Genomic DNA, 20,124 nt, shown 5'->3' with positions numbered 1-20,124 from the left:
TATTAGATCAAAGGAAGAGGCTTATAATGTTGCCAAAAAGAGTAGTAAGCCTGAGGATTGGGAGGATTTTAGAATTCAGCAAAGGAGGACCAAGAAATTGATAAAGAAAGGGAAAATAGAGTATGAGAGTATACTAGCGAGAGACATAGAAACAGACTGTAAAAGCTTCTATAGGTATGTAAAAAGGTAAAGATTAGCAAAAGTAAATGTGGGTCCCTTACAGGCTGAGACGGGAGAAATTATTATGGGGAATAAGGAAATGGCAGAGAAATTAAACAAATACTTTGTGTCTGTCTTCACGGAAGAAGACGCAAAAAACTTCCTGGAAATAGTAGACCACCAAGGGTCTAGTGAGAATGAGGAACTGAAAGATATTAGTATTAGTTAAAAAGTAGTACTGGCGAAATTAATGGGACTGAAAGCCGATAAATCCCCTGGACCTGATGGCCTACAACCTAGGGTTTTGAAAGCGTTGGCTATAGAGATAGTGAATGCATTGGTTGTCATTTTCCAAAATTCCATAGATTCTAGAACGGTTTCTATGGATTGGAAGGTAGCAAATGTAACCCCACTATGTAAGAAAGGAGGGAGAGAGAAAATGGGGAACTGCAGACTAGTTAGCCTGACATCAGTAGTAGGGAAAATGCTAGAATCTATTATTAAGGACGTGGTAACAGGGCACTTAGAAAATAATAATAGGATTGGGCAGAGTCAACATGGATTTATGAAAGGGAAGTCGTGTTTGACAAATCTGTTAAGAGTTTTTTGAGATTGTAATTAGCAGAATAGATAAGGGGGAACCAGAGGATGTGGTATATTTAGATTTTCAGAAGGCATTCGATAAGGTGCCACACAAGAGGTTATTAAACAAAATTAGGGCTCATGGGATTGGGGGTAATATACTAGCATGGATTGAGGATTGGTTAACGGACAGAAAACAGAGAGTAGGAATAAACGGGTCATTTTCGGGTTGGCAGGCTGTAACCAGTAGGGTACCGCAAGGATCAGTGCTTGGGCCTCAGCTATTCACAATCTACATCAATGATTTGGATGAGGGGACCAAATGTAATATATCCAAGTTTGCTGATAATACAAAGCTGGGTTGGAATGTAAGTTGTGAGGAGGATGCAAGGAGGCTTCAAGGGGATATGGACAGGCTAAGTGAGTGGGCAAGAACATGGCAAATGGAATATAATGTGGAGAAATGTGAAGTTATCCACTTTAGTAGGAAAAACAGAAAAGCAGAGTATTTTTTAAATGGTGAGAGATTGGGAAATGTTGGTGTTCAGAGGGACCTGGGTGTCCTTGTATACAAATCACTGAAAGTTAACATGCAGGTACAGCAAGCAATTAGGAAAGCAAATGAGAGGTTGGCCTTTATTACAAGAGGATTTGAGTATAAGAGTAAAGACGTCTTACTGCAATTATATAGGGCCCTGGTGAGATCACACCTGGAGTATTGTGTACAGTTTTGATCTCCTTACCTAAGGAAGAATATACTTGCCATAGAGGGAGTGCAACGAAGGTTCACCAGACTGGTTCTTGGGATGGGGGGATTGTCCTATGAGGAGAGATTGAGTAGACTAGGCCTATATTCTCTAGAGTTTAGAAGAATGAGTGGTGATCTCATTGAAACATACAAAATCCTTACAGGGCTTGACAGGGTCGATGCAGGGAGGATGTTTCCCCTGGCTGGGGAGTCTAGAACCAGGGGTCACAGTCTCAGAATAAGGGGTCGGACATTTAGGACTGAGATGAGGAGAAATTTCTTCACTCAGAGGGTGGTGAATCTTTGGAGGGCTGTGGAGGCTCAGTCGTTGAGTATATTCAAGACAGAGATCAATAGGGAATCAAGGGATATGGGGATAGTTCAGGAAAGTGGAAATGAGGTAGAAGATCAGCCATGATCTTACTGAATGGCGGAGCAGGCTCGAAGGGCCAAATGGCCTTCTCCTGCTCCTATTTCTTATGTTTTTAACCAAGGTGGGTAGATGGAGCTAAGATGAAGCATGATCTAATTGAATGGCAGAACAGGCTTGAGGGGCTGAATGACCTCCTCCTGTTCCTATGTTCCAGATCCGTGAGGTTATACCTATCAGGGAAGGCTGAACACGCTGGGGCTCTTTTCTCTAGAAAAGAGACGACTGAGGAGTGACCTGATAAGAGTTATTTAAGATTATGAAAGTGTTTGATAGGATAGACGTAGAGAAGATGTTTCCACTTGTGGGTGATACCAGAGCTAGGGGCCATAAATATAGGATAGTCACTAATAAATCCAATAGGGAATTCAGGGGAAACTTCTTTACCCAGAGAATGATAAGAATGTGGAACTCGCTACCACAGGGAGTAGTTGAGGCAAATAGCATAGATGCATTTCGGAAAAAGATAGATAAGCACATGAGGGAGAAAGGAATAGAAGGATAGGCTGATAGGGTTAAATGAGGGTGGGTGGGAGGAGCCTCGTGTGGAGCATAAACACCAGTATGGACCTGTTGGAACAAATGACCTGACGCGAAATACTTTGTAAAAGATGGGTAAATAGAGTTGAGTCCATCATGTAATTAATTGGTGGAACAGGTTCGAGGTGCTGAATGGCCTACTCTGGTTGCTGTAAATACGTACAACTACTTATCATTGGTAGGAAGCAAACAATCCCATCACCGTCCATCGCCCGCACACCCTGTTCTCTGAGACATAACCACGTGGAGTCCTGTTACTGCATCCTAGCGCATCACGCCATGGGAACCTAAATGAAGCCCAAGGGTTTGCCAAACACTGTTTCATCAAAGTGAGGCCTCTCTAACTGGATGAGTCAAACCGTGCCATCACAGGGCAAGCCTCACCCTCACACTGCACATCGCAGTGAGATCAGACATCACAATAGGTTTGTAAACTGTATCAATTTGAGGTAGGAGGCTGCACAACCAGTTTAAATAGCAACATAGAAACATAGAAGATAGGAGCAGGAGTAGGCCATTCGGCCTCTCGAGCCTGCTCCGCCATTTAACGAGATCATGGCTGATCATCCAAATTCAGTACCCTGTCCCTGCTTTCTCCCCATATCCCTTGATCCCTTTAGCCTTAAGAAATATATCTAACTCCTTCTTGAATATATTTAATGAATTGGCCTCAACTGCCTTTTGTGGTAGAGAATTCCACAGGTTCACCACTCTCTGGGTGAAGAAATTCCTCCTTATCTCTGTCCTAAATGGCTTACCCCTTATCTTTAGACTGTGACCACTGGTTCTGGACTCCCCCGCCATCGGGAACATCCTTCCTGTATCTAGTCTGTCTCGTCCTGTTAGAATTTTATAAGTTTCAATGAGAACTCCTCTCATTCTTCTAAACTCCAGCGAATATAAGCCCAATCGACCCAATCTCTCCTGCCATCCCAGGTATCAGTCTGGACTCCCTCCATGGTAAGAACATCCTTCCTCAGATAAGGCGACCAAAACTGCACACAATACTCAAGGTGTGGTCTCACCAAGCCCCTGTACAACTGCAGCAAGACATCCTTGCTACTGTACTCGAATCCTCTCGCTATGAAGGCCAACATACCATTTGCCTTCTTAAACGCCTGCTGCACCTGCATGCTTACCTTCAGAGACTGGTGCACAAGGACACCCAGGTCTCGTTGCACTTCCCCTTCTCCCAATCTATTGCCGTTCAGATAATAATCTGCCTTCCTGTTTTTGCCACCAAAGTGGATAACCTTGCATTTATCCACATTATACTGCATCTGCCATGCATCTCCCCAATCACCCAACCTGTCCAAATCATACTGGAGTTTCGCGGCATCCTCCTCACAGCACACACGCCCACCCAGCTTTGTGTCGTCTGCAAACTTGGAGATATTACATCTAGTTCCTTCGTCTAGATCATTAATGTGGGAGAAAACGTATTAAACATTAAGGCATGCTGGGATACTTGACCACTTTACTAATTGAACAAAGGACACTAAACTAGTTAAAACTAAAAGAACTGCTGACTGCCATAATAAAGTCAAGCTGACCTTTTGGCTTAGGACATCTGGTGATAAAATGTGAACATGTTAATCTGTTTCTTGAGAACAATGGAACCTATGAAACCTTATGTTGAAATGTAATGTAAGCTAATCACCTGAAGTTGTTTACCTTGCTGTATAACTATGAGCACTGTACATTAGTAATTTAGAGTGCTGGTGGGCAGTAGGGACTGCTGCAGACTCTCCGTGATATCACGTAATAAATTCCTAAAGCGAACCTCGAAGTCTCCGTCCGATAGTTAATTTCCTCCACAGAATTTGGCGTAGTCATGCAGGATCCCTAACAACGGGATCTAAAAGAACTAAGAAGGTCTAAGTTGGGTATAGCGTCGACCTTGTATATCACTTGGCCCGCTTAGGCTCCAATTAGACAAAGGAAATTAAAAAAGGGACTCTCCTAAAAATAAAAGGAAAGTGCCCGGTGCCTCCCAGCTGAAAGGGGGACGGCGCGCGGTTGCCTAGTTATCCGGCCGGTGACTCATGCTGAGCCAAGAAGCCCGTCAGGCTGAGGCAAGACTGCTGAGAAGAGAGAAAAGACTATGGCACCAAATTAAGTAGCTACAAAGAAAATAAAGGGTTGACTTCGAGACTCGCGGACGGAAAAACCGGTGAGCGCTCATTGTATTTTGTGTATATAAAATAACCCGCGGTTGTATAACCAGTAAGTTTAAAACTAAGTTACAGGAGTAAGGAGAAGATGGGAAATAACGGCAGTCGAGCGGATTCGTCCGAGCCTGCCAAGAAAGGAGCCTGAGGCAAGGTAGAACAGGAGGCTGCAAATGGTAAAATCAAGATATGTAAAAGAACGAATGACAGAATAAAAAAGCTTGTGCAACATCGAAAAAAGGTAGGAGATCCCATCGTTCCACCGGGATCGCCAGCCGATACTGTAATAAAAGAAACAGGAGACGATCGGTATGCGGTAACTTTTAGTAGTGATCTGTGTGGATGGTCGGGTGGAGATTGGCCTTATGGGGGAAGTTTTAAAATACCTTTAATAAAAGAATGGGAAGAAATTACTAGAAATGAAGGAGGGGATCCTGAGTGGGACACCCCCTATATGTTATGGTGCTTTGCTAGGTGGATGGAAGTAGCAAAAAGACACCAACCCCCAAAGAAGAAGGGGAAACAGGAAGAGGCAGAGGCTAGTCAGAAAAAGGAAGAGGTGCTGCCTAAGGCTCCTGTTGTGGGAATGTATCCCTGAACCCCAGCGGGAGATCCGGTTGAGATGGGGGAAGAGTTAAATAATTTACTAATGATAGCGGCTGCTCTAAGACAGCAACCGGCACGATTTCCGGCGCCGCCTCCATACAATCCACCCCCACCCGCAGATGAACCCGTAATTGAACCTCCTCCTCCAGCAGAGGCACTCGGAGCAGGAGCTGCTGCACTGCCTGGTAGTAATGTACAGGACCTACCCTCACATGACGGACCTACAACTAGGTCACAAACACAACCTGACACTACTACCCATCAACTTCCTCGAGTCATGATAGGAGAGGTGGCAGTGTTAAAACCATGGTCCCCAGCGGAAGCTAGAGCTATGATAGCCGAGGCACCAGACCCCTTAAAGAAGCCCACTGCCTTTCATAATTGGCTAGAACAAATATGTACCATTTACAGCCCTCTTCCTGGGGATGTGCTAATGCTGCTAAAATGTGCGTATGGGTCCTCATGGTCGACCCTAAGGGACGGATTTGCTGTTCCCCCGGGAGAAAATGGAGATTGGCGACGAGATGATGTACAACTGGACCAGGGAAATGAGTCTTTTGCTCACTGGTTAGAACATAGAGGTAAAGAGGCTATAATGAGAGGAGCCAAGAAGCATAGTGACATAGGAGAAGTTACTCGATGTCTGCAAAGATTTAAAAGCAAGTGGGAGGAACATGCGGGAGTTCCGTTAGCAGACAATGGACCTTTGGCAGTACAAACACTGCTAAACTGCATGTTACCCTTTCAAGCTCAAGCCTTTAAAATGATTAATCTAAATTGGCAGACTCAGCCCTGGGTGGACGTAGTTACTGCTCTGGTAAATATGGATAGGAAATAGCCATTTGGACCTTCTGGTCGATACCGGTGCAACAATGTCCTCTGTACCCCCCTCCGTGGGTATACCCGCCAGTCAATTTAACATTGTAAGCATGGGAGTAGCCGGTATCCCTATGTTAGAAACATAGAAACATAGAGATAGGAACAGGAGTAGGCCATTCGGCCCTTCGAGCCTGCTCCGCCATTCAATGAGATCATGGCTGATCTTCATCTGAGATCTTAGCTGATCTTACCAGTTCAGTACCCCGTCCCCGCCTTTTCTCCGTAACCCTTAATCCCCTTAGCCTTCAGAAATATATCCAATTCTCTCTTGAAAATATTTATTGAATTAGCCTTCACAGCCCTCTGTGGCAGGGAATTCCACAGGCTCACCACTCTTTGAGTGAAGAAATTCTTCCTCATCTCTGTTTTAAATGATTTGCCCGCTATTTTTAGACTGTGGCCCCTGGTTCTGTGCTCCCCTGCCATTGGAAACATTCTCTCTGAATTCAGCCTGTCCAGGCCTGCCATAATTTTATATGTTTCGATGAGATCCCCTCTCAATCTTCTAAACTCCAGTGAGTACAAGCCCAAACTATTCAATCTCTCCTCGTAGGTCATTCCCGCCATTCCAGGTATCAGCCTGGTGAATCGCCGCTGCACTCTTTCCATGGCAAGAACATCCTTCCGCAGATGGGGCGACCAAAACTGTACACAATACTCCAGATGCGGTCTCACCAGCACCTTGTACAGCTGTAGTAAGGTATCCCTATTCCTATACTCGAACCCCCTTGATATGAAGGCCAACATACCATTTGCCTTCTTAATCGCCTGTTGCACCTGCATGCTCTCCTTCAGTGACTGGTGCACAAGAACACCCAGGTCCCTCTGCACTTCCCCATCTCCCAATCTATTGCCATTTAGATAATAATCTACCCTCCTGTTTTTACCCCCAAAGTGGATAACCTCGCATTTATCCACATTATAGTGCATCTGCCACGTATCCGCCCATTCCCCCAACCTGTCCAAATCGCACTGTAGCCTCCTGACATCCTCATCAGAGCCCACCCCTCCTCCTAGTTTAGTGTCGTCAGCGAATTTGGAAATATTGCATCCAATTCCCTGATCCAGATCATTTATATATATTGTGAACAGCTGGGGTCCCAGGACAGATCCTTGCGGCACCCCGCTGGTCACTGCCTGCCACTCCGAAAACGAGCCGTTTATTCCAACTCTCTGTTTTCTATCCGCCAGCCAGTTCTCTATCCACGTTAATACTTTGCCCCCAATCCCATGAGCCTTAATTTTGCATGATAATCTTTTGTGTGGAACCTTATCGAAGGCTTTCTGGAAGTCAAGGTACACCACATCCACTGGCTCTCCCCCATCTATTTTACCAGTTACTTCCTCAAAAAATTCCAGCAGATTAGTCAAACACGATTTACCCTTTGTAAATCCATGTTGACTCTGTCCGATCCTTTCCCCATTTGTCAAGTGCTCTGCTATTTTATCCTTAATAATGGACTCTAGCATTTTGCCCACAACTGATGTAAGGCTTACTGGTCTATAATTCCCTGCTTTCTCTCTACCCCCCTTTTTAAATATTGGGGTAACATTAGCTACCCTCCAATCCACGGGTACTGTTCCCGAGTCAATGGAGTTCCGGAAGATGATCCTTAGAGCATCTGCTATCTCCAGGGCCACCTCCTTAAGTACCCTAGGATGTAGTTTATCAGGCCCCGGGGATTTGTCGGCCTTCAGTCCCCTCAACTTACCCAACACCATATCCCTAGAGATACTAATTTCTGTCAGCTCCTCCCTCTCATTAGTCCCTATGTTTGCCGATATTCCTGGGAGGTTATTTGTGTCCTCCTTTGTGAATACAGAACCAAAGTATGAGTTTAATTGGTCTGCCATTTCCTTATTCTCCATTATATATTCTCCCGAATCGGACTGCAAGGGACCGACTTGGGATTTTACCAGTCTTTTCCTCCTGATATACCGATAAAAGCTTTTGCAGTCTGTCTTTATGTTTGCTGCAAGTTTACTTTCGTATTCTATTTTCCCCTTCCTGATTAATCCCTTTGTCCTCTTTTGCTGTATCCTGTACTGCCCCCAATCTTCCGGTCTGGTGCTTTTTTTTGCCAGTTGATATGCCCTTTTTTTTGATTTTATGCTGTCCCTAATTTCCCTCGTTATCCACGGTTGAGCCACCTTTTTAGGTTTATTTTTATGCCAAACCGGTATAAACATGTTCTGGAATTCTTCCATTCTATCTTTGAATGCTTGCCATTGTCTATCCACTGTCAATCCCCCCAGAAACACCACCCAATCAATCTTACCCAATTCCCGTCTCATACCCTCGTAATTCCCTTTATTTAAGTTCTGGACCTTAGTCTCTGATTCAATTTCCTCACTCTCCATCTCGACTGAGAGCTCGATCATATTATGATCGCTCTGACCCAAGGGGCCTCGTACAAGAAGATTGTTGATAAGTCCCTTCTCATTGCACAATACCCAGTCTAAAATGGCCTGATCTCGAGTCGGCTCCTCGACATATTGGTCCAGATAACCGTCCCGAAAACATTCCAGGAATTCCTCCTCCTCAGAATTTTTACTAATTTGGGTCGTCCAATCAATATGTAAATTAAAGTCACCCATGATGACAGCTGTGCTCTTATCGCACGCTTCTCTAATTTCCCTTTTTATGCCTTCCCTCACCTCCATATTACTATTTGGAGGCCTATATATCACACCCACTAACGTTTTCCTCCCCTTGCTATTTCTCATTTCTACCCATACAGATTCCGTTTCATCCGAGTTAATATCCTTCCTTTCCATTGCATTAATCCCCTCCTTTACCAGCAATGCTACCCCACCTCCCCTACCTTTTTGCCGATCCTTCCTAAATATTGTATATCCCTGGATGTTAAGTTCCCAGCCTTGCCCACCCTGCAGCCACGTTTCTGTAATCCCAATCAAATCATACTTGTTTACCTCTATTTCCACAACTAATTCATCCACCTTGTTCCTAATGCTTCTAGCATTAAGATACAAAGCCTTCAGGCTTGCTTTTTTCACACTCTCATTATGAATTAGTTTGGCCCTTTGTGTTTCTCTCCTTTGCTTATTGCTTCTCACCTTTCTACCATCTATTTCTGACTTCATATGACTTCCCTCTTTTCCACTATCTAGGTTCCCATCCCCCTGCCAAATTAGTTTAAATCCTCCCGAACCGCCCTAGAAAATATTACCCCTAGGACATCGGCTCCCTCACAGCTCAGGTGTAGACCGTCCCCTTGGTACAGGTCACTCCTCCCCAAGAACTGGTTCCAATGCCTCAAGAATTTAAATCCCTCTCCCTTGCACCACTGCTCAAGCCACGTATTTAGCTTATCTATCTTACTCTCTCTAAACTTATTAGCTCATGGCACTGGTAGCAATCCAGAGATTACTACCTTTGAGGTCCTACTTTTCAATTTAGCTCCTAACTCCCTAAATTCAGCTTGTAGGACCTCCTCCCTCTTTTTACCTACATCGTTGGTACCTACATGTACCACGACAACTGGCTGATCCCCCTCCCCCTTCAGAATGCTCTGCACCCGCTCCGAGACATCCTTGACCCTTGCACCAGGGAGGCAACATACCATCTTGGAGTCTCGGTCTCGGCCACAGAAACTCCTATCTATCCCCCTTACAATTGAATCCCCTATCACTATAGCCCTATCCCTCTTTTTCCCACCCTTCTGTGCAGCAGAGCCAGTCATGGTGCCCTGAACCTGGCTGCTGGTGCCTTCCCCTGATAAGTCATCTCCCCCAACAGTACCCAAAACGGTAAACCTGTTTTGGAGGGAGATGACCGCAGGTGACTCCTGCACTACCTTCCTGCCTTTACCCTGCCTTTTGGTCACCCATTTACTGTCTGAGCTAGCCTTTACCTGCGGTGTGACCAACTCACTGAATGTGCTATCCACAACATCCTCAGCATCGCGTATGCTCCAGAGTGAGTCCATTCGCAGCTCCAGCGCCGCCATGCGGTCTGCTAGGAGCTGCAGCTGGACACACTTCCTGCACACATAGTTGTCAGGGACAGTGTCCCTGATTTCCCACATGGCACAGGAGAAGCATGACACGGGTCCGAGCTGCCCTTCCATGACTTAACCCTTACAATACCCTTTTATTTACTACGATTTAGCTTAACTATTGAATTCTACTTAGAATAAGTTTGTGAAAGTACTCACCAACCAGTCACCTACCTGTTTTCTGGTGTTGTATTTTCACTGCCGCCTCCTGTCCTGGAACCTTCTCCACCTAGGTTAGGCTCCTGAAATAAAATAAATTGAACCTACCTTTTCAACTTCCCCTAACCCCTAAAAGGTTAGAGGAGGTGGAAGGGTGGGAGACACTACACTGTAGTGTTTCGGGTTTAGCAACAGCTCCACCTATATAAGAGTTACTGGCCTCCTGCTCTCCCGTCTGCACCAGCTGTGAAAGAAAAAGCCCGCGAAAGGTGAGCTTTTAAACTCACCAGTTACTGGCCTCCTGCTCTCCCGACTGCCCCAGCTGTGGTCTCGGGCCTCGCCTCTCTCCGGTTTTTATACCGGCTCTGAATCACTGCTCCCGACTGGTCTCGGGCCTCGCTGGTCGCCGGGTTTTCTCCCGAGCTCCTCCTCGCTGCTCCCGCTGCTCCCGACTGGTCTCGGGCCTCGCCTCTCTCCGGTTTTTATACCGGCTCTGAATCACTGCTCCCGACTGGTCTCGGGCCTCGCTGGTCGCCGGGTTTTCTCCCGAGCTCCTCCTCGCTGCTCCCGCTGCTCCCGACTGGTCTCGGGCCTCGCCTCTCTCCGGTTTTTATACCGGCTCTGAATCACTGCTCCCGACTGGTCTCGGGCCTCGCTGGTCGCCGGGTTTTCTCCCGAGCTCCTCCTCGCTGCTCCCGCTGCTCCCGACTGGTCTCGGGCCTCGCCTCTCTCCGGTTTTTATACCGGCTCTGAATCACTGCTCCCGACTGGTCTCGGGCCTCGCTGGTCGCCGGGTTTTCTCCCGAGCTCCTCCTCGCTGCTCCCGCTGCTCCCGACTGGTCTCGGGCCTCGCCTCTCTCCGGTTTTTATACCGGCTCTGAATCACTGCTCCCGACTGGTCTCGGGCCTCGCTGGTCGCCGGGTTTTCTCCCGAGCTCCTCCTCGCTGCTCCCGCTGCTCCCGACTGGTCTCGGGCCTCGCCTCTCTCCGGTTTTTATACCGGCTCTGAATCACTGCTCCCGACTGGTCTCGGGCCTCGCTGGTCGCCGGGTTTTCTCCCGAGCTCCTCCTCGCTGCTCCCGCTGCTCCCGACTGGTCTCGGGCCTCGCCTCTCTCCGGTTTTTATACCGGCTCTGAATCACTGCTCCCGACTGGTCTCGGGCCTCGCTGGTCGCCGGGTTTTCTCCCGAGCTCCTCCTCGCTGCTCCCGCTGCTCCCGACTGGTCTCGGGCCTCGCCTCTCTCCGGTTTTTATACCGGCTCTGAATCACTGCTCCCGACTGGTCTCGGGCCTCGCTGGTCGCCGGGTTTTCTCCCGAGCTCCTCCTCGCTGCTCCCGCTGCTCCCGACTGGTCTCGGGCCTCGCCTCTCTCCGGTTTTTATACCGGCTCTGAATCACTGCTCCCGACTGGTCTCGGGCCTCGCTGGTCGCCGGGTTTTCTCCCGAGCTCCTCCTCGCTGCTCCCGCTGCTCCCGACTGGTCTCGGGCCTCGCCTCTCTCCGGTTTTTATACCGGCTCTGAATCACTGCTCCCGACTGGTCTCGGGCCTCGCTGGTCGCCGGGTTTTCTCCCGAGCTCCTCCTCGCTGCTCCCCTCTCCAAACCTACCGAAATTCAAGTGCACGGGCAATCCGTCACAGACACACTCATAATTTCTCAGACCGCCCCTCTCCCTATGTTGGGAAGACAGGCTTTATGTAAATTGGGAGCAGTTATATACTGCACTCGAGACGGCATGTTCATGGAACTGCCTCAAATACAAACTCATCAGCTAATGAATTTAATGATAGAGGAAAAGCAAGTAGAAGGAGCCCCCATTTTGTACTGCTGGCAGCTGAATAGCAATCCTTATGGCCAATTGGTAAAAAATGTATACCAAGCCTTGCAGGAATTGGAAGATCCTCAGGGGCAGTATTTACAATATCTAATTGAAACCAGTAGAGAAAAGAAACGAACCCATTGTACGGCATGGTACACGCATAAAGAAACACCCAATTATCAAGAATTGGTTTGCTCATACCTAAACCAGGCAGAATTGCTGCAGATTTCACCTTATTTATTCTTTGGAGATAAAGGCCTGGGAATGTTGGTTCACCATAAAAATCAGCAACATACCTGGACCAGGTTGCCCCAGGAGTATACTGAAAGTCCTGCGGTGTATGCGACAGCGGTTAAAAATGACTTAGAGGAATGTCAGTTATCGGATCAGTCCACCTTAATCCAGTACGCAGATGACCTTTTGGTTGCCTCCCGAACGGGGCCAGACTGCCAAGAAGATACTATAAAATTGCTCCAGCATCTGGCTAGCAGGGGACACAGGGTGTCCTCCGAGAAGTTGCAGTTTTGCCAAACATCTGTCCAGTATTTGGGTTTTCAGTTGGAGTATGGACAGCAAAGATTGGGACTGGAAAGAATAAGAGCAGTGGATAAAGTGCTGATCCCGCGAACAAAGAAGGACATTTTGTCGTTTCTGGGAATGGTGGGTTATTGTAGACAATGGATATATGACTACAGAGAAATGGATGCGGTCTTACGATCAGCTACGCTGCAGACAGAGCCCCCCATAGTCGAATGGACGCCAGAACGAGATAAGGCATTCAGTGATCTTAAAAAAGCTATGGTCAGTGGTCCCACGTTAGGACTACCTAAGTATAAAAAGCCTTTTCAGTTATACGTCAATGAAAGAGAAGGCTTTGCAACAGGAGTACTGGCACAAGAACATGGGGGAGGAAAAAGGCCTGTAGCATATTACTCTGTAGCCTTACCAGCCGTAGTGAGAGGCATGCCAGCCTGCTTACGAGCCGTTGCTGCAACCGCCACAATAGTGGAAAAATCCATCCCTATTGTGCTTGATCACCCTTGTGTGGTAATTGTTCCCCACGCAGTGCTGCTATTATTAAATTCGGCAGCTACTCAGCACTTTACGGCGGCAAGAAGGACTGGGTATGAGATAATCCTCTTGTCACACTCTAATTATACCTACCAGCGATCACCAGCTGTCAACCCAGCGACCTTTGTGCCAATACCAACAGAACATCCAGGTGAACCAGAACACGACTGCTTGTTAACTGTTGAAGCCACCACTACACCCAGGCCAGATTTGCTAAGTGATCCTATTGGTAATCCTGACTTGATCCTCTTCACGGATGGTTCTTCGCATCGACCTAGTGATGATCAACTATTAGCAGGTTATGCGGTGGTGACTCCTCATGAATTATTGGAAGCTTATGCGTTGCCACCTGGCACATCTGCACAAGCAGCTGAACTATATGCATTAACCAGAGCCTGTATTTTGGCTAAAGATCAAAGCGTCAATATCTATACTGACTCCCGTTATGCATTTGGGGTAGTGCATGATTTTGGACAATTATGGAAAAACAGGTTTTATTACATCCTCAGGAAAATCTATAAAGCATGCTCAAATGGTGTTAAATTTGTTGGAGGCTATTCAGTTGCCAAGTAAAATTGCAGTACTAAAAAGTTCCTCCAGAACTTCCTAGTAGCATTGATGCTGATCTACTACGACAGGCCCAAAGTCAGGCAACAGTCCAAGAAAAACGTACTTGGAGTAAGGCAGGTTGATATCAAGATCATGATATATGGATGCATCCTGATGGCCGAGTGGTTTGCCCACGAAGCTTGTTTTTGCCCCTGTCTCACCTGGCACATGGACAGGCTCAAATGGGCAAAGGAGGGATGGCACATGCATTGTCCCAACAATGGTATGCACCAGGAATAACGGTAACAATTGAAAAAGTTGCCAGAACGTGTTTAGTATGTCAGCAGAACAATAGAGGGAAATCGCCCGCAAATTTTGATCACCTACCCCAACCAGAGCTGCCCTTTGAGAATCTACAGATAGATTTTGTACATATGCCCGCAGTAAAAGGATTTTACATACTGGTAATAGTAGATATGTTCTCCAGATGGGTAGAGGTATACCCCACTAGGAGGGATGATGCCAGAACAGTAGTAAGCATTCTGCTAAAAGAAATAATACCTAGATTTGGAATACCTATGGGAATAAACAGTGACAGAGGAACTCATTTCACCAGCAAACTGATAAAAAACTTAACTGAAGCCCTTGGATTTCAATGGAAATTGCACATACCTTACCAGCCACAATCCTCAGGAATAGTGGAAAGAGTGAATGGGGAAATCAAGGCCGCCCTAACCAAAGTATGCCAGCAAAATGGGTTGCAATGGTCGGATGCCGTGCCAGTAGTAATGTATGCCCTGAGAAATCAGAAAAATAGAAACACAGGTCTGACACCACATGAGATCTTGATGGGCCGGCCTATGACAACAGGCACACGCCCACCCATGACTCCAGAGAAGGTGGCATTAATTTGGAATGATGAAAAATCATTAAAATATGCTCAGGCCATGTGTGAAACAGCAGGAAGAATACATGAGAAAGTGAGACAGGCCCAGACGCGCCCCACAGAAGGAAACATGCACCCCTTTAAACCCGGAGATCAAGTTTATGTGAAAGCGCTAAATAAAGAATCTTTTTCTCCTAGGTGGAAAGGACCATATTTGGTGCTGCTTACAACTCGAACAGCTCTCAAATTGAAAGAAAAACCTGATTGGGTACACGCTACAAGGTGCAAGTTGTATCATCCGGAGGAAACACCGGAGGTGGAGTATAAACATACTGCACCAGACACCACTTCAGAAACGGGAAAAGATCCGTGCCCACCATAATTTGGCACTCCATTGAAGGACTGATTACTTTCGGATTGCTATATATGTTTATATTTAATGCTGTATATAATAATTAGGAAAATTTAAAGATTTCTAGGATAAATCAGGAAATATGTTAAACCAGATGATAATAATCGGCCTATGTGTAATAAGGACAGCCGCCTGGACCATCCTGCCTACTGAAAAAACAGAATGGGCAGGCCAGTTAGGATGGAAGGCGAGAGACAGTAACCAATCGCAGGGAACTTACACTTGTAACAATGGCACCATTTGTGTAATTGCTAATTGGACGATTAATTGCGAAGCCTGTGGGATGTTCGAAATGAAATCTGGGATGGATAAAATAGTATTTAGCCAAGGATCTAATATAACTCTAAGTATAAAATGGGAAAAAGGAGTGAACATAAGTTGTAGGATAGAGAATGACACTGACATACTAAACAATTATACTAAATTATGGAAATGGTATAAAAATGAGACAAGAACCGGAGACATGGAACAACCGATATATTTGAAAGACGGTCAGGTGTACGGATGCGTGAATGCAACTCTTATAGAAGGAAGACCTCACTGGTATGGGGAAACATTCTTTGCAAAGAAAACGAAACAGATAGAAAGTCCTATGGACCATTTGCAAAGATTGCATTCTACCTGTACCCCGGTCTTGATCTCCCCATATACTCTAAATTTGACAGTACAGGTACAATATGAGGATAAAAAAGATACTGGATGTAATATTACTAATATACAAGCCAAATTGAATAAGAGAGTTAGGATCGGGAGAAGGAGAAGGGACTTAGCAACGGTCTTGGGAGGAGTAGGAACTGGTATGGGAGCCCTTAATACAATAGATATTGAAACATTGCAGAATAAAATACAGCAAGTAGGAGGGCTGACAGGAGATGCTATAAAATTAAGAAATGCTTGGGACAATGGACTGACAGCAGCGATGTTAACACAGTGGATATCAGATACAATGAGTTGGAAGCAAGTAAATAAGGTAGAAAAGGAACAAGAGAATGTTGCAAAGGGACAAGAGAAAGTCAATAATCATACTCAATGTATGTTTAAAGAAATTACCAAGCAGTCACTGAGGGCTGAGCTAGAGCGAATCGCTATGTCAGGACATGCTCCTAGTTGGATGAGAATTTTCGGATTTGAAGGAAATAATCTAGAAGTAAAACCTGATCGAAGATATACTAAATGTGACCTTAAGGGATGTAATTTTACAATGAAAGTGGTAAATGTGACAAAAGCCAAAACCTGGTGTCAGTTCTTGGTATTGCCCCAACTGTTTGGAGAAAACTTTTGGTATCCCGAATTTCATGGTAAATGGATAGATCAGGGGAATAAGACCCATGATGCCTCGGATTGCCAAGATTGGCCGTTTGGAAAAGTATGCCCATTGCATACCCCTATATATGAACCTTGCTCATTGCAACATAGTAGAGGTACATGTATTTGGAATTTGAAACCTTGTAATGATACTACCTTGCATGAGATAGGCCAGAACTATCTGTGTATTAGCAGTGCCTGGCCTATATATGTAGACGGGATTTTGAAAAGGCCCCCTTTAAACACTTGCATAAAAGATGTTTATACTGTGTTTGACCCACATACCAACAAGACATATCAGTTGGGAAAATGGGCTACGGTAATGCAAAGAAGAACTGTATTGGGGATAGAAAATGCCCCCCCTACAGTTAATTTGGCTAATCTGACGAAATTTTTGAAAAACAATGAAAAGATAGCAGAAGCCTTAGCGAAAAGAGGAAGAGATCTGCACCATTTAAAAGCAGTGATGGATTATGATGAGCAAGGTTTGATTCAAATAGCTACGCAAATAACAGATTTGACGGTACACCACTGGTGGGATGTGTTTAAAGGATGGTCACCTAAAGCATCCGCAGTGCTGGAATTGTTTGTTCACCCGATGGTTATATTTTGTGTAGTGACAGGAGTTTTATTTATATTAATTTGTATAATGTGGATAAGAGTGAGATATCTGCTAGCGCAAACAGTAGAATCAGTAGCATCTGTAAAAAGAGCTACGAAAGTACTAGAGAGAAAGGAAAGAAAAAGAGCAAACCAGGATGACTATGATGAAGAAAATTGTCTAAAAATGCGTCCTTTCCCAAAGGGATATTATCCTCCCGATGAAAACGAACTGAATACAATGCCGTAAAGCAGTGTTGATCAGTAAAGATCAACAAGGAGGGAATTGTGGGAGAAAACGTATTTAACATTAAGGCATGCTGGGATACTTGACCACTTTACTAATTGAACAAAGGACACTAAACTAGTTAAAACTAAAAGAACTGCTGACTGCCATAATAAAGTCAAGCTGACCTTTTGGCTTAGGACATCTGGTGATAAAATGTGAACATGTTAATCTGTTTCTTGAGAACAATGGAACCTATGAAACCTTATGTTGAAATGTAATGTAAGCTAATCACCTGAAGTTGTTTACCTTGCTGTATAACTATGAGCGCTGTACATTAGTAATTTAGAGTGCTGGTGGGCAGTAGGGACTGCTGCAGACTCTCCGTGATATCACGTAATAAATTCCTAAAGTGAACCTCTAAGTCTCCGTCTGATAGTTAATTTCCTCCACAATTAATATATATTGTGAATAGCTGGGGTCCTAGCACCGATCCCTGCTGTACCCCACTAGTCACTGCCTGCCACTCGGAAAAAGACCCGTTTATTCCAACTCTTTGCTTCCTGTCTGCCAACCAGTTCTCTATCCAAGTCAGTACCTTACCCCCAATCCCATGTAACTTTAACTTTACACGCTAATCTCTTATGCTGGACCTTATCGAAAGCCTTCTGAAAGTGCAAATACACCACATCCACTGGTTCTCCCTTATCTATTCTACCAGTTACATCCTCAAAAAATTCCAGTAGATTAGTCAAGCACGATTTACCTTTTGTAAATCCATGTTGACTTTGTCCGATCCTGTCACTGTTTTCCAAGTGCTCTGCTATTACATCTTTTATAATGGACTCTAGCATTTTCCCCACCTCTGATGTCAGGCTTACTGATCTATAATTCCCCATTTTCTCTCTACCACCTTTTTTAAATAGTGGAGTTACATTAGCTACCCTCTAATCCATGGGAACTGTTCCAGAGTCTATAGAATTTTGGAAGATGACCAGCAATGCATCTACCATTTCTAAGGCCACTTCCTTAAGTACCCTAGGATGTAGATTATCAGGCCCTGGGGATTTATTTGCCTTCAATCCCGTCAATTTCCCTAACACCATTCCCCTACAAATACTGATTTCATTCAGTTCCTCCCTCTCATTAGACCCTATGTTCCCCGACATCTCTGGGAGGTTATTTGTGTCCTCCTTTGTGAAGACAGAACCAAAGTATGTATTTAATTGGTCGACCATTTCTTTGTTCCCCATTATAAATTCCCTGATTCTGACTGCAAGGGACCTACGCTTGACTTCACCAATCTTTTTCTCTTCACATATCTATAGAAGCTTTTACAGTCAGTTTTTATGTTCCCTGCAAGCTTACTCTCACTCTATTTTCCTCCTCTTAATTAATCCCTTTGTCCTCCTTTGCTGAATCCTAAACTGCTCCCAATCCTCAGGTTTGCTGCTTTTTCTGGCCAATTTATATGTCCTCTCCTTGGATCTTATGCTATCCCTAATTTCCCTTGTTAGCCACGGTTGAGTCACCTTCTTTGTTCTATTTTTATGCCAAACAGGGATGAACAAATTCTGTAGTTCATCCATGCGATCTTTAAATGTTTGCCATTGCCTATCCACCGTCAACCCTTTAGGTAACGTTCCCCAACCATCCTAGCCAACTCGCGCCTCATATCATTGTAGTTTCCTTTATTTAAATTCAGAACCCTAGTCTCTGAGTCAACTACTTCACTCTCCATCTTAATCAAGAATTCTATCATATTATGATCGCTTCGCCCCAAGGGGTCTCGCACAACAAGATTGCTAATTAATCCTTTCTCATTACATAATACCCAGTCTAAGATGGCCTGATCTCTAGTTGGTTCCTCGACATATTGGTCCAGGAAACCATCCCGTATGCACTCCAGGAATTCCTCCTCCACAGTATTGTTACTAATTTGGTTAGCCCAATCTATATGTAGATTAAAGTCACCCATGATAACTGCTGTGCCCTTATTGCACGTGTCTCTAATTTCCCATTTAATGCCATCCCCAACCTCAGCATTACTGTTTGGGGGTCTGTATACAACTCCCACTAACATTTTCTGCCCCTTGGTATTTCTCAGCTCTACCCATACAGATTCCACGTCATCAGAGCTAACATACTCAGAAAATGCTGGAAAAACTCAGCAGGCCAGGCAACATCCGTGGAGAGAAATTAGAGTTGACGTTTCGGGTCAGAACCCTTTTTCAAAACTGGAAAGAAGTTCTATTGCAGCCCTGCCTTCGATCTATTTTATTTCCTTTCCAGTTTTGAAAAAGGGTTTTGACCCGAAACGTCAACTCTAATTTCTCTCCACGGATGTTGCCTGGCCTGCTGAGTTTTTCCAGCATTTTCTGTTGTTATTTCGGATTTCCAGCATCTGCAGTATTTTTTGCTATCGTATAGAGCTAATATCCTTCCTAGATATGAAGAATGTGACTAACTGGCTGATGTATCTAGGAGAGAATGTGGTTGGGTAAAAGATCTGAACAGGTTAACTTTGTGAAGGGAGCGTGATCAATGGAAATATCGCTAGCCAGTTGGCACTCGAATGGTTGTTGCGGGCGAAGGTTTGTTTAGACCTGTAGTTCCAGCTTGAATCAGTCCCTGCGGAAGTCAGATTGAGTAACAGTAAAATCCACCGTCATGACCGTCCAGATAGAAAGGCTCAAATCCTGGAAACTGAAACCAGTCTGTATAAAATGAGCAGGATTTCCTGGTCAGTACACCTTGGTTGTTCTGATCAGCTTGTTCTGGACCCTGGGATAGTCTGTAGGACAGCTCAGCTTGAACCGATCATTTAAACATTGGACAGCGTCTCTAGTTAAACATTCGTTGATTGGTGTTGAGTAGTATCCCACTCAGTGCAGTTTTAAATGGAGAGGATGAATGAGGCTGAGAGAGAGTGAGTGAACAGCAACACAGCCTAGTGGGCCCAAT

General features: G+C 45.2%; 1 protein-coding gene across 1 annotated transcript; it reads left to right on the top strand.

Annotated features, from left to right (window-relative positions):
* The first annotated feature begins 15,081 nt into the window (after positions 1-15,081).
* On the top strand, positions 15,082-17,563 carry LOC147107472 (uncharacterized). Its single transcript, XM_086006535.1, has one exon. It carries the CDS (start codon positions 15,112-15,114, stop codon positions 17,182-17,184), a length of 2,073 nt encoding a protein of 690 aa, XP_085862661.1. The 5' UTR covers positions 15,082-15,111; the 3' UTR covers positions 17,185-17,563.
* Positions 17,564-20,124: the final 2,561 nt, after the last annotated feature.

Source organism: Somniosus microcephalus, chromosome 14, assembly GCF_052327205.1.
Source record: "Somniosus microcephalus isolate GS21.2 chromosome 14, FLI_Smic_1.0, whole genome shotgun sequence".
Taxonomy (NCBI): Eukaryota; Metazoa; Chordata; class Chondrichthyes; order Squaliformes; family Somniosidae; genus Somniosus; species Somniosus microcephalus.
This window is presented reverse-complemented; position numbering and strand designations above follow the sequence as displayed.